General features: G+C 49.6%; 3 protein-coding genes across 4 annotated transcripts; 2 read left to right on the top strand and 1 right to left on the bottom strand.

The window, feature by feature from the left end:
- The first annotated feature begins 145 nt into the window (after window positions 1-145).
- On the top strand, window positions 146-2,983 carry LOC147143096 (gonadotropin-releasing hormone II receptor-like). The gene is made up of 3 exons (XM_086037701.1): window positions 146-625; window positions 1,440-1,647; window positions 1,847-2,983. Exons 1-3 carry the CDS (start codon window positions 146-148, stop codon window positions 2,257-2,259), a joined length of 1,101 nt encoding a protein of 366 aa, XP_085893827.1. The 3' UTR covers window positions 2,260-2,983.
- Window positions 2,984-3,111: 128 nt separating this feature from the next.
- On the top strand, window positions 3,112-5,932 carry polr3glb (RNA polymerase III subunit GL b). Its single transcript, XM_086037703.1, has 8 exons — window positions 3,112-3,264; window positions 4,209-4,326; window positions 4,400-4,538; window positions 4,604-4,675; window positions 5,082-5,138; window positions 5,336-5,430; window positions 5,531-5,644; window positions 5,722-5,932. The coding sequence occupies exons 2-8, from the start codon at window positions 4,225-4,227 to the stop codon at window positions 5,806-5,808; spliced, it is 666 nt and encodes a 221-aa protein (XP_085893829.1). The 5' UTR covers window positions 3,112-3,264; window positions 4,209-4,224; the 3' UTR covers window positions 5,809-5,932.
- A 201-nt stretch (window positions 5,933-6,133) lies between these two features.
- On the bottom strand, window positions 6,134-11,433 carry prune1 (prune exopolyphosphatase 1). 2 transcript variants are annotated; one of them, XM_086037699.1, is made up of 9 exons: window positions 9,988-11,433; window positions 9,299-9,409; window positions 9,020-9,225; window positions 8,641-8,825; window positions 8,411-8,569; window positions 8,248-8,339; window positions 8,010-8,168; window positions 7,405-7,495; window positions 6,134-7,181 (listed from the first exon to the last, which is right to left on the bottom strand). In XM_086037699.1, exons 1-9 carry the CDS (start codon window positions 10,024-10,026, stop codon window positions 6,961-6,963), a joined length of 1,263 nt encoding a protein of 420 aa, XP_085893825.1. In that variant the 5' UTR covers window positions 10,027-11,433; the 3' UTR covers window positions 6,134-6,960. The 2 variants fall into 2 exon arrangements, with proteins under 2 accessions (XP_085893825.1, XP_085893826.1); XM_086037700.1 differs by having other exon boundaries at window positions 8,641-8,820.
- Between the last annotated feature and the right edge of the window lie 134 nt (window positions 11,434-11,567).

Genomic DNA, 11,567 nt, shown 5'->3' with positions numbered 1-11,567 from the left:
GAGCTGGTTTGCCAGGCAGCAAAGGGGCGGAGCTTGACAAAAGGCAGGGCCTAAATTTGAGCTGCGTGGTCTCCCTCTCTCTCTCTCTCTCACTCTTCCTCCGTCATCTTTCAACCTCGTCGGTGCAGAGGTGCTGACTTCAAGGATGTCTGGCCAGCGGTCCCCAACGGCATGGCCCCCCGCCAACGTTTCCCAGTGGGAGGTCCCCACGTTCGGGGGGGCGGCTCGCTTCCGCGTGGGAGCGACGGCCCTGCTATTTGCCGTGGCCGCCGCCGGCAACCTGGCGCTGATGGCCAGCGTGTGCGGCCGGCGTCATTCGGTCTCTCGCCTGCGACCGCTCATGGTCAGTCTGGCGTCGGCCGACCTGATGATGACCTTCGTGGTGATGCCCCTGGACATGGCGTGGAACGCCACGGTGCAGTGGTACGGGGGCGACGCCCTGTGTAAGCTGCTCAGCTTCCTGAAGCTGTTGGCCATGTACGCCTCGGCCTCGGCGCTGGTGGTCATCGGCCTGGACCGCCATTGCGCCATCGTGCGGCCGCTGCACGCTCTGAGTGCCCGGAGCAGGAACACACGCATGTCGGTGTTGGCCTGGAGCCTCAGCCTGCTGCTCGCTGCGCCGCAGGTGTGTACTTTGGCGCTAAGATGACCATGCAGAGTTGTTGCGCAACCCCAGTGTGCACTGCACTGCCAGTGGCGCCACCCTCGTCAACTTGGTGGTTCACCTAGTGGACTTGGACGGACGAGCGGGGACGAGGGCGGCGGTGTTGTCGTCTGATCAATGGCCGAAACCCCAAATAGCAACGTTGGTGGAATAATTCAAGTCAGCTACATTTTTAAGAGCAGTTAACCTTGAATTGTCAAGAACAGACAACATTGAGCTGTAGAACAACAGCATTTGCGACATTTGTAGAATATTCTCTATCGGAGTATTTGCAATTAACAGAAGCTGCAGTGAGCGGTAAATCCCGACTAGAATGTTACGGAAATTTAATGAAGAAGACCACCTGCTGCTAGCTTGGGCTAACACCCCCCTTTGTTTTCATGAGGAATGCTAGCAATGCTACGAGGCTTCCTGCAGCAAGCCAACAACACTCTGACCAGGGCCGCCCAAGTCCAGTCCTCCAGAGCCCCTATCCTGCCTGTTTTTGATGTCTCCCTCCTCCAACACACCTGATTCATCTGATCCTGGTGACATTTGAATCAGCTGTGTTAGCGGAGGGAAACATTAAAACAGGCTGGATGGGATTCCCACCAGGAGTTGGGCACTCTCGCTCTAGACAAGAGTGCCATCATGTCATGTTGTTATGATCTCAAGTTTTCATTACGTCGTCATGTTTTCATGACGTTATGTCACGTTTTCATCACGTCATGTTTTCATGACGTCGTGTTGTCATGACGTCAGATGCAGTCGCTTACGCGGCGCTCTCACATTGCAGCTGTTTGTGTTTGGCGCGGTGGAGGCGGGCGTTGACTTCACTCAGTGTGCGACGCACGCCACTTTCAGCGTCCGCTGGCAGGAAACGCTCTACAACATGTTCCACTTCAGCACCTTGTACGCGCTTCCCCTGCTGGTGATGAGCTGCTGCTACGGCCGCATCATGTTTCACATCAACAACACGCACCTGAGGAACAAAGGTAACCAAAAGCAACACGTCAAGCGCTCGCTGTCCAATTTCACTTTGCCGCCCCGAGAAGGTTGATTGATTTGCTCCAAATCGTAGATGGTCTGATGATGGGCGACATTTAGTGACAGGCAGAACAAATGACATGGCAGAAGGTTGGCGTTCCAGCGCCAGGAAGGAAGGACGGCTTTCAAATGTGGCGCCCGCCCGTGTGTCCTCAGGCAAACTGCGTCGCAGCGGCAGCGACGGCATCTCCAAGGCCAGGATGAAGACGCTGAAGATGACTGTGGTCATCGTGCTGTCCTTCGTGGTGTGCTGGACGCCGTACTACCTGCTGGGGGTGTGGTACTGGTTCCAGCCCGAAGTAGTCCAATTCACGCCCGAGTACGTCCACCACGGCCTCTTCCTCTTCGGGAACCTCAACACCTGCTGCGACCCGCTCATCTACGGCTTCTACACGCCCTCCTTCAGGGCCGACCTGGCCGCCTGCTGCCGCCCCGGCCGGCGCCGACTTCGGGCTCCCTGTCCACCGCGCCCGGAACCGGTTGAAAGGACGAGGAGGGCTGCTGACGAGGACAAGGACGGAACGGGTCCTGGCGCTCCACCGACGACGTGCAGAGAACGCCAAGCGTGAAGAAGCCTGAATATGACCAGATGGACGACAGGAAGATACCTGGCCTTTTCCTTCCTGCAAGAGTCTTCGAGGTTGCGCCAGTGCCTTGAGATACCGGTTGAATCAGTTCTTTGACCACACTCATTGCTCACGACGCTCATATCTCATATAATTCCATCCCACTCAAAGGAAATGACATTCATCTGCTCCACCCCCCCCCAAAACGAAAAAAAACAAATGTTGGTAATGTGTTTTTTTTCTATGGGGATCTATAATATTCTACTTAAAAAAACATAACAATTTGTTCATCATGATTAATTATTTGCAGCTCCTTCAGGTGTGAGTGACTTTTCCACCGATGGACACTATAATACTGTCATGCAAACAAAAAAAAAAACAAGACTTTCACAACTATTGAAAGTGACTTGGTAACTGCAGTAGTTGGTTTTTGCATCCGATAAAGAATATATATCTGGTAGCGTTGTTAGTTTGTATGTTACTTAAAGCGTAATAAGAGCGCCACAACATTTATGCTATTTGTTAGCCAGTCTATGGCATTCACCACTATTTGCTAGCATCAAGCTGGCAAACGCACAGGTAGTCATATGCTTGTTTGAAATTCACAAGGTGTCACTCTCTTTGTTTAGTGTTTAGTTTTGGAGTAAACTTCAGCTGGGAGTGGCAATTGCGAGCTCAAAGCCTCTTTTGGAACAATTGCTGGTCGTCTGAAGTCGAGTCGCTCGAATCAGCTGCCACCGTACAGCGCTCGGATCTCAAGGCACAGCACTGAATAAATATGTCATCCGTATGACAACAATAGTTCGACTGGAAAAGTCATTACCGGAGTGCTTCGGTAGACCGGCAGGCGGCCAGCTGACGTCTAATTGGCTGAACGGCCAACACAAGCGAAAGCGGAAGCGCCTCCAAAGAGAAGATGGCGGCGGCGACGAACAGTGGCGCGTAAAAAAGGACAACTCGGAAATGTTTCCTCTGTTCAGCTGACTGAACTGACGACTGGCAGCCCAAGTAAGATTTGGGATGAAAAGTAGAAAGCTTTGCGAGGAAGAGTTTAGCTTTGACACAATTACGACGACCGCTGTTCGGCGGACTGGCCGGTTGAGTGACGTTATTACCGTTTGATTACAACCCTCGAGCTTCCTGCAGGATTAAAACAAACAAACAAAAGAGCTTCCTGCAGGCTTTGCAAGTGCAGCCAAGTGTCCTCCTTGCAGGAAAAATGCAATTTGCTTCATTTGCTCAACAACTAACTTCTACTTGTGTCTGCTCGCGTAATCAATGTGCTGAACGCCAATCTTTGACTTTCGCTAACGTGTATTAGCAAGCCTGTTCTACGACGAACTGAAAATAGAATAATGACGTTTAATCACGTGTTTCAGTTGACAATAAATGCAAGTGTCTAATAACGATATAATTGGTTTTTGATGGCTGGGCAAACTATAGCTTAGTGGCTATTTCAATATTTCCCGATACAATCATTGCGTATCCCCCCTAAAATTGGTAATTAAATGTCTTTATCTGTGGACTTGTTTTGCAAAAATGTTGAATTAATAAATATCATGAATTAATTGATTGATTTGTGTACTTTAATCGATACAAATTTGTGGTTAAATATTAGGTTAATTATATTCAACTCCTCATACACAAAAAGGGATAATTATTATTTCTACTTTTTCATTTATGCTTCATCAACAAATGATCTGATCAGTTTATTCTTTTTTAATTAAATCAACACAAAGGTTTGCCTAGTCCTACTTTGGATGATATACAGTACAATGCCTTGAAAAACCTTTTCCTATTTTGCCATCTTCAAGAGGTAGGAATACTATTTCCAGGCACTCGTTAATAACTGGCTACTGGCAAGTCCCATGAAAACAAGCTTTGACTTGCGTTGCCACGGTGACTGCCTCCCTTGCAAACAAAGTCATCCTTTTCCTGTTGTTGTTGCACAGAGCGATCGTAGGTGCGATGTCGGGGCGCGGTCGCGGCCGGCGCGGCGCAGAGGGCGCGTCCTTAAACAGAGGCGAAGCGCTCCTGTCGTCCGTGCAGCAACCCAGCCCGCTGTTTCCTGTGAGCGAGCGTCGCCGCAAATGTCCCACCCGGCGCACTTTCTCGCCTTTGACCTTCCTTTTGTGCTCCGCAGGCGATGGAGCACAAGCCCCTCCCCCTGACATGCGACGAAGAGGCCGAGTACCTTTTGGCGCTCAAGCAGGAGTTCCGAGGCGCCATGATGACGCGACCGGGCTTCATCCAGCCGCACACGGGTCACAGGTCACACGCAGGTCAGCGACCTTGCACTTTGATCTCACAAATCCAGGTCCATTTTTGATTTTGATCTGATTTTCAGATGTGGAAAGGTATTCCGACAAATATCACAACTCCAGCGAGCAGATGGATGCGCTGACCGACTGGATCCCAGGTACACCCGGCCGCCCTTGAAGGAGTCCAACTTGTCTCCATTCTGCGAGTCACTCTTGGTTTTTACTGGGCTTGTTGTATGCGAGCAACATTTGAAGTCGGAAGCGGGCATTGACCGGAAAAAACATTTCCCACAATCCTGCCACTAGATGGCAGTGTACGTATCCACGTCAATGTGATTGTCCCAACACGTGGAATTGAGAAATAGAAATCATGATTCCAAAATGTCCAGGAAGAGTCAAATTACAATTTGGGAGCCCTTTTTTGTATCCTTGGCCATTTTGTATTCATTCAAATGCGTTGGTTAGCTCAGCGCTGCCCTCTTCAGTCACAAGCGCGCATTTCTTAGATTTGTCTCAACAATTCGGATTCGTAATATTGTGTGTTTTTTTTTTCCTTTTGTCCAGACTGGAAGAGATTCCCAAAAGAAATACGACTGTGTGTCAGAAGATCCCTAAAAAAAGGTCAGTGCGTACAAACAAGCATGGACACGCACACAGTGTTCGGATCTTGAAGGGAGCGTCCAAAACGGCCGGCAGTCAAGGACTTCCCAAAATGTAGCCGTTACAGCGGCACACAGCAGATTGTGGAAAAGCACAACAACAAATCAAAGCAAACTATACGGAAGCGTATGAAAATGGGTGCCAAATGTTGTGGTCAGGTGCGTCCGCAGCGGTGCTGGGATCCAAAAGAGCTCAGGCTGATGAGCAGAAGGAAATCGTGAAAGAAAAAAAACAAGTGCTCCTCAAACTGGAGGTGAGCCAGCACACGTCACCAAACACGCCAGCTTCAATTGCAGCACCAAATGGCCACCTTCACTTCAACTAAACATCCGCCGCATGTGGTTGTCATGGAGACGCTGGCCAATGAGGAGCAGCGGAGCTCCGAGGACGAGGAGGAGGAGGAGAAGAAGAAGAAGGAGGACGATCAGGAGGTGGACGAGGAATACAACGAGGAAGAGCTGGAGGAGGTGAGCGCGCGCGCACGCACGAACGTTACAAATATGAATGGCTTTTATTTTGAAAGGTCACCATGCGTTTGTTGCAGGAGACGGATTACATCATGTCCTACTTCGACAACGGCGAAGAATTTGGCGCCGAAAGCGACGACAACATGGACGAAGCCGTTTACTGAAACCTTTGGGGTGTCGCCGTGGCGACACACAGACGACTGCCATTTGAAAGCTTTTTTAGTCCTTTTCATGTTAAATGTTCACTTTTTACTCAAATGGCGCAAATACAAAGTGTCATATACGAAATCATTTCTTTTTACTTTGTGCACAAAGTAGCATTAGCTTGACTTAAGAGTGCTCAAATTTGAGATTTTTGACCTACGAGCTCTTAATTGGTCCAGTTTTTTGTGTTGGGAGGCAAAACCTGAGATATGAACGTGCTTGGGCTACGCCGCCGCCTGAGCGAAGTGACAAAAATGGAGCAGAAGGTACTGTGATGCCCGTACATGTGGACAAGGAGAGTCACACTCACTGTTTATTGAACGGAACAAAACAAAATGAAAACACTCGCAAGGAGCTGCTGTAGGCCGCCGCGCAAAAACTAAAAATAAAACAGGATAGACCAGCATGGTTTTGTTGTTTTCGTGCTAGCAAGACCAGCACGAAAACACAAAAAAGAGGAAAATTACTTTCCACAGAGGGCCAGCAGGTAACTTTGAATCATTTTCCCCCTTCATCTCATTCACTGCCAATGACATTTACTGCATGTCTTTTAGGAATCCAGACATTCAATCCCAGCTAACTACTTCTATTTTTTCACCTGGTAGGGCAAATGTAGCCGGATAACATTCAAACTGACACGTTTCTTTTTCAGCCTTATACTCCGTTTGAAATGACTAGAAGCACATCAAGTCACCCCCGCAGCTGACGGCACTGAAAGCTTTTATTGTAAAAGACGCGTTTGCCTTGCTTCCCTCGACTTCCACAAGTCACTTTTTGACATCACGTCCGCTCTTCGCAGATTGGGTCATTCCGCTGTCTGTTTGTCAGGGTTGCGCCGCCTCAGAAATGCGCACCATGCGACTACTGTTCCAGCGATTGACTGGATTTCCAGGCTCGGCTAAAGGAGGCTCTGAAAACGGCTGCCAGCGAAAGAGTTCATGAATCAGCTTCTTTTGTCCAAATCACGTCGGCTCGTGTTAGTTGCGTGTGCGTTTGTGTACATGGAAACGCAATCAATGTGAAGTTGTCACCTTTAATTTCTGCATGGGCTAGTAAATGATATCACTTGACAAAAACAAATGGGGAGCAAATGTTTTGGAGCGCTCGCAGGCTCAATGGGGGTCCATCTTGCTGAACTTGTCGTGCAGAGCGTGCGCACTGATGGGGGGCGGTCCGGCGTCCAGGGGGCAGCCCTCCACCAGGCTGTTGGCGGGTGTGGGCGGCACCCGGCCCTCCTCGTCTTCGGCCTCGTCGTCCCTATCCTCGCCGTCGCGCGCCCTCACAAAGTCTTTGAGAAGCGGCAGAAGCTTCTTTCGCGACGCCAACGCGTTTCCTGAAGGGCGGGCGGACGGAGCAAAGTCAGCCACGTTGGCGGCAAGCGTCCACGTAGCTTTGCGCTAGCACGTGTTAGCAACTCCTAGACGAGACCTCCGGCCAAGGTGAGTTAACGAGGACACCCTTTGATTGGTCCCCACGAGTACACGAGGCCTTTTTCCAATGGGAGCTCATCATGCTATGTTTGCCTTGGGCCAAACCGCTTAGCACACGCGTCTTACCTTGGTGATAGGCCGCCACGTGAGTGTGGGGACTGCTGATTGGACGCAGGTCAAGGCCGGGGTCGCTGGCCTGCTCCAGGAAGTGGCTCACCTGTCATGGGCGAGTGGGGGAGGGGTCGTGAGAGTGGAACGCTCACAACTGTCAAGGTGCTATCTGCGGCGCCAAAGCACCACAATTCAACCGGAAACATACATGCACGACTTTGATTAGTAGAATAGATTGATAGATGATTTTAAAAATGAGTATGTCGACGGTTGGATGAATAAACAAATAAACACCTTAATCATCCAACAGCTAGTGATATGACAACATAGAATCGTTTCCAACGCCATCATTGTTTTTGTTGCTCATAAAGGCTCCACGGACACACAGATAATCTGTCCTCGACTTGAGTACATTTTGTGAGTACCTATTACATGGTCTCAACTACATTTCTAGGCTGCCAAATACTCGTTAGCTTTAAGTCAGTGTGTGTGTTTGAAATGTTTTCTTTTTTGGTGCGGCTGGTGTTGTTTAGACATGCAAACTAATGACGTGGACGGATGTTCTCTATCCTCTTTGCGATCTCATCCTGGCACGTCATGCTTCCAGAGGCGCAGTGTACCTGTTCCCTGCAGGGGGCGCTGTGACTGAAGAGTGCCAGCTCTCTGATCGGCTGCTTGGCCTCGGTGAAAGAGATGCTCATCAACACCAACACATCCAAACCCAACTTGTGGCAGAAGCCGGAAAGCTCCGCCTCTAGCTCCGCCCTCTGCAGGAACGCCTGGCACATTAACACACGCACGGGAATTAAACAACATGCACACACGTTTACGCAAAACACACACACACACACAAGGAACCTCCATGGGCAGGAAGAGCACGGAGACGGCCATGGACAAACTTCCATTGAGCACCTTCATGTCCTTCATCAACATCTGTTCCGTGTTGAGGCCTGAAGACGATGACATCATCACGTGTGACGTCACGCGTGACATAAAAACGCTCTGGACGGGGCCGGCTCACCTGACACGTCAAACTTGGCGTTGTGCAGGGCCTGGAAGAGAGCGGCGCGCGGTGGCAGGGAGGGGAAGCGCGCCTCCAGGGCGGCGACGTACTGGCTGTCTTTGGCCGTCACCTTGCCCGCCGCGGGCGCCATGTTGACGCAGTCGGTCAGGATGGTCGCTAAGCAAGGAAGGCGGCAGACGCTCATCAGTCACCAGCGGGCGAGCGGGCTGGTCTCAAGGGCCGCTTACCGTAGAGAAGCTGCGCCAGCTGCTGGTCCAGAACGTGCGGAGCCTTCTGGATGAGGCATTGGGTCACCAGGGTGGCGCAGGAGCCCACCGTCTCCACGGTAATGGGGCAGGAGGGACTGGGCTCTCGCTCCAGCGCGTGATGGTCAATCACCTCTACCACCGCCCCCTCAAGGTCAGCATCTGAACTGCAAGAACAGACACCTGACACTTCACCGCATTCTACTTAAGCCCCCCTGCTGGTGGTTGGCATCATTACAAGTGCGACCTGACTGACACTCATTCGACCCTTTCCTGTTTTTTGGGAGGGGGGGGTTTGTTGCGTTTTCAAGCTTTGTGTGCCTTCTTGCAGGACAGCCACGGCGTCTGACCAAGTTTTCACCTGGCAAGGACGTTGTGGTCGACGAGCGTGAGGCGCAGGCGACCCGTCCGCCGCAGCGCCGCCAAGTCCAGCTGGTCCCGGAAGAGCAGTAAGTCCAGAGACAGGCCGGTCTGGCGCAGCAGGAACACGTTGTCGGAACGGAGCGCAAGCTCCCCCCGCCGGATGTTGAGCAGCGGCACGCTGAGCGCCTCTTCGTGGCCGCGCGTCTGCCCAGAGGAGGAGACCGGTCGCACGGCTGATGTTACGGCTCTGACGCGAAGGGAAACAACGCGGCCTCACCTTGGACAGGAAGTAGGCGTACGCCAACGAGGACACCATGGAGTCCAGGTCGCACGCCTCATTTCCCAGAACCACGTGGAACGGACGGCCCGACGGGAGCCCGCCGCTTTCCTAAGGGAAGGAGATCCGACAAACATCACATCCGGCATCCAACACACCATCATCCAACATTCAACATGTGAGATACAACAACCAACGGATGGCATCCAATCTGACGTAACATCTCACAGGCAACTTATAACATTGAACATCTGACAGTCCACGTCAGCAGACTGCGGAGCACGCCAGGGAAGGGGACATCAAGAGAATGTATTAAGAATGCGTTATAACGATACTATTGCGTTTTATTACAAAACCTTTGCAGTATAACGCAATAGGTTTTTCTCTCCTGGGACTTGATTGATACACAGGGGGGCTGAGAAAGTAGTTGAATACATTTTAGAACATCAAATTAAATGCCAGAGGGGCTTAGCTGGGGCTACACAGATTCCTGATGGGCTCCCTGGACTCTTGGACTTGATTCGCGCAGCTCCAAACTTCCGTGAAGTCTCGCGGGATTTGGACAAGATCACGTTCGCATTGCTTACGCACGAGTGACATCTAGAGGGGAAATTGTGTCAAACGTCCCCTACTTCAATGACTGTCATCCGAGTGTGCGTCATAGTGCGTCGTGTGTGTGCGCGTGTTACCTTGACGGCTGCGTGGCAAGTGGAGAGAAAGTCTTCCATGGTTCACGCACGGCTGCGGTCCAGTGGTGGCGTGTGTTTGTGTGTGGCGTACACACTCGCTCGATGAGCAAAAAGTGACGAGGGTGCGTGGCGTGTGAAAGGTCACGTTGCCTTCACGGTCTTCTCCTAATGGGAATCTTTTGCTTTGTCTATAGTCGAGTCATCGCAGCTCCATATTTGACATGCATCCAAGCTCTGAGTGTTGTTCTTCTGCTAGTAAGCGTTGGCCGCAAGGGAAGCCTGTTCGTCGTGAGGCGCAATGCAGACGTCATCAAGAAGCGACGGCGTTGTGGTACTTTAATTGGACTTGTAAAAAAGAATGTCATTTCGCACCAAATGAGTCTAGTGTACGTTTCTGAGTTTTTTGTTTTTTGGGAGACTTTAGAAGCCCCTCACTGAACGAAAGAAAGAGCACACATCTAGTGTCACACATGCCCAATTTTCTCCGCTGTATTTTTTTTAAATTTGATGCTGTTTGTAAATTACATTTCTTTCTCCATCTAATCTTGTTTATTTTGATAATACTTTTTCTTTTCATGTATGCCAAACTCACTTCTCATCAGCGTCCTTCTATCTCGGGTCACATGCGGGGTTCCACAAGGTTCCGTTCTTGGACGACTTCTATTTACCGGTAATATCTACATGCTGCCCCTTGCTCAGATTATGGAGCACCACAGGTCATCATACTTGTGCAGACAACAGGAAACTTTACATTTCAGCATGACTGTCCCATACTTTCATTATATAAGTGTATTCATCAAATTAATTAAGTGAATGAACCGGAATTTTCTCTGCCAGAGTCCTTACAAACGCTATCTTTTAGTTGATCTAGGATGATACTTGCTTTTAATCTTTTTAATCAGATTATTTTAGATGATTTTATGATTTTTGTATTGTCTTGATAATTTGTTTCCCTTTCTGTAATGCTTTTGTTTTAGGCTATGTAAAGCACTTTGAATTGTCTTGTACATGAAATGTACAAATAAAATTGCCTTGTCTTGTCTTGCATATGCCAAACACTGACGTCACTCATTTATACGCAAATATTCTCATCTCATCAGGACGATTGGTGGGCTTGAACAAAAACTTTCTTTGTGCGCAAAAGATTTTTAACAACGTAGCTGTGTTAAGTAACGTTTCTAACTTCAAATATGACAGAAAGCAAGCACGTTTTCCCATCAGCACATGAAGGCAACGTGACTGAACTGAAGAAAGGAATTCTGGGAAATGAAGTCTTTTCAAATGTGTTCTTTTTCTCATGCTTACATCTGAGCTCATTCTTCGAATCTTGTATTTGCACTTTAAATTTTTTACTAAGCTGTCTTTTATTTACCAATTTTGTTTTTTAATGTCTTTACTTCTTAGTTTTCATTCAATCATGAAAAGCACAATGAATTACCGTGTATAAAACGCACTCCAGAAATAATGCTGCCTTGCCTTTTCAAATAAGGAGAACTTGGCGTCACTTTTTCTCAGCGTCATTGGCCTCGTCCATCTGACGCCACACGAGAGATGCTCCACTTGGGAGCCTTCAAAAGAAC

The sequence above is a fragment of the Filicampus tigris genome, chromosome 8 (genome assembly GCF_054856515.1).
Source record: "Filicampus tigris isolate MCC_2025a chromosome 8, RoL_Ftig_1.0, whole genome shotgun sequence".
In the NCBI taxonomy this organism is placed as follows: Eukaryota; Metazoa; Chordata; class Actinopteri; order Syngnathiformes; family Syngnathidae; genus Filicampus; species Filicampus tigris.
The sequence above is the reverse complement of the archived record's forward strand: the minus strand, read 5'-3'. Positions and strand labels throughout refer to the sequence as shown.

Coding starts and splice junctions, on each gene's coding strand:
- LOC147143096 (XM_086037701.1), top strand. CDS start 146: ATGTCTGGCCAGCGGTCCCCAACGGCATGGCCCCCCGCCAACGTTTCC. Junction 626..1,439: donor TGCTGCTCGCTGCGCCGCAG/GTGTGTACTTTG, acceptor CTCACATTGCAG/CTGTTTGTGTTTGGCGCGGT. Junction 1,648..1,846: donor GAGGAACAAAGGTAACCAAA/AGCAACACGTCA, acceptor GTGTGTCCTCAG/GCAAACTGCGTCGCAGCGGC.
- polr3glb (XM_086037703.1), top strand. CDS start 4,225: ATGTCGGGGCGCGGTCGCGGCCGGCGCGGCGCAGAGGGCGCGTCCTTA. Junction 4,676..5,081: donor GCTGACCGACTGGATCCCAG/GTACACCCGGCC, acceptor CCTTTTGTCCAG/ACTGGAAGAGATTCCCAAAA. Junction 5,645..5,721: donor ACGAGGAAGAGCTGGAGGAG/GTGAGCGCGCGC, acceptor CGTTTGTTGCAG/GAGACGGATTACATCATGTC.
- prune1 (XM_086037699.1), bottom strand. CDS start 10,026: ATGGAAGACTTTCTCTCCACTTGCCACGCAGCCGTCAAG. Junction 9,410..9,987: donor CTTGCCACGCAGCCGTCAAG/GTAACACGCGCA, acceptor TCCTTCCCTTAG/GAAAGCGGCGGGCTCCCGTC. Junction 8,340..8,410: donor CGCCAAGTTTGACGTGTCAG/GTGAGCCGGCCC, acceptor CATCGTCTTCAG/GCCTCAACACGGAACAGATG.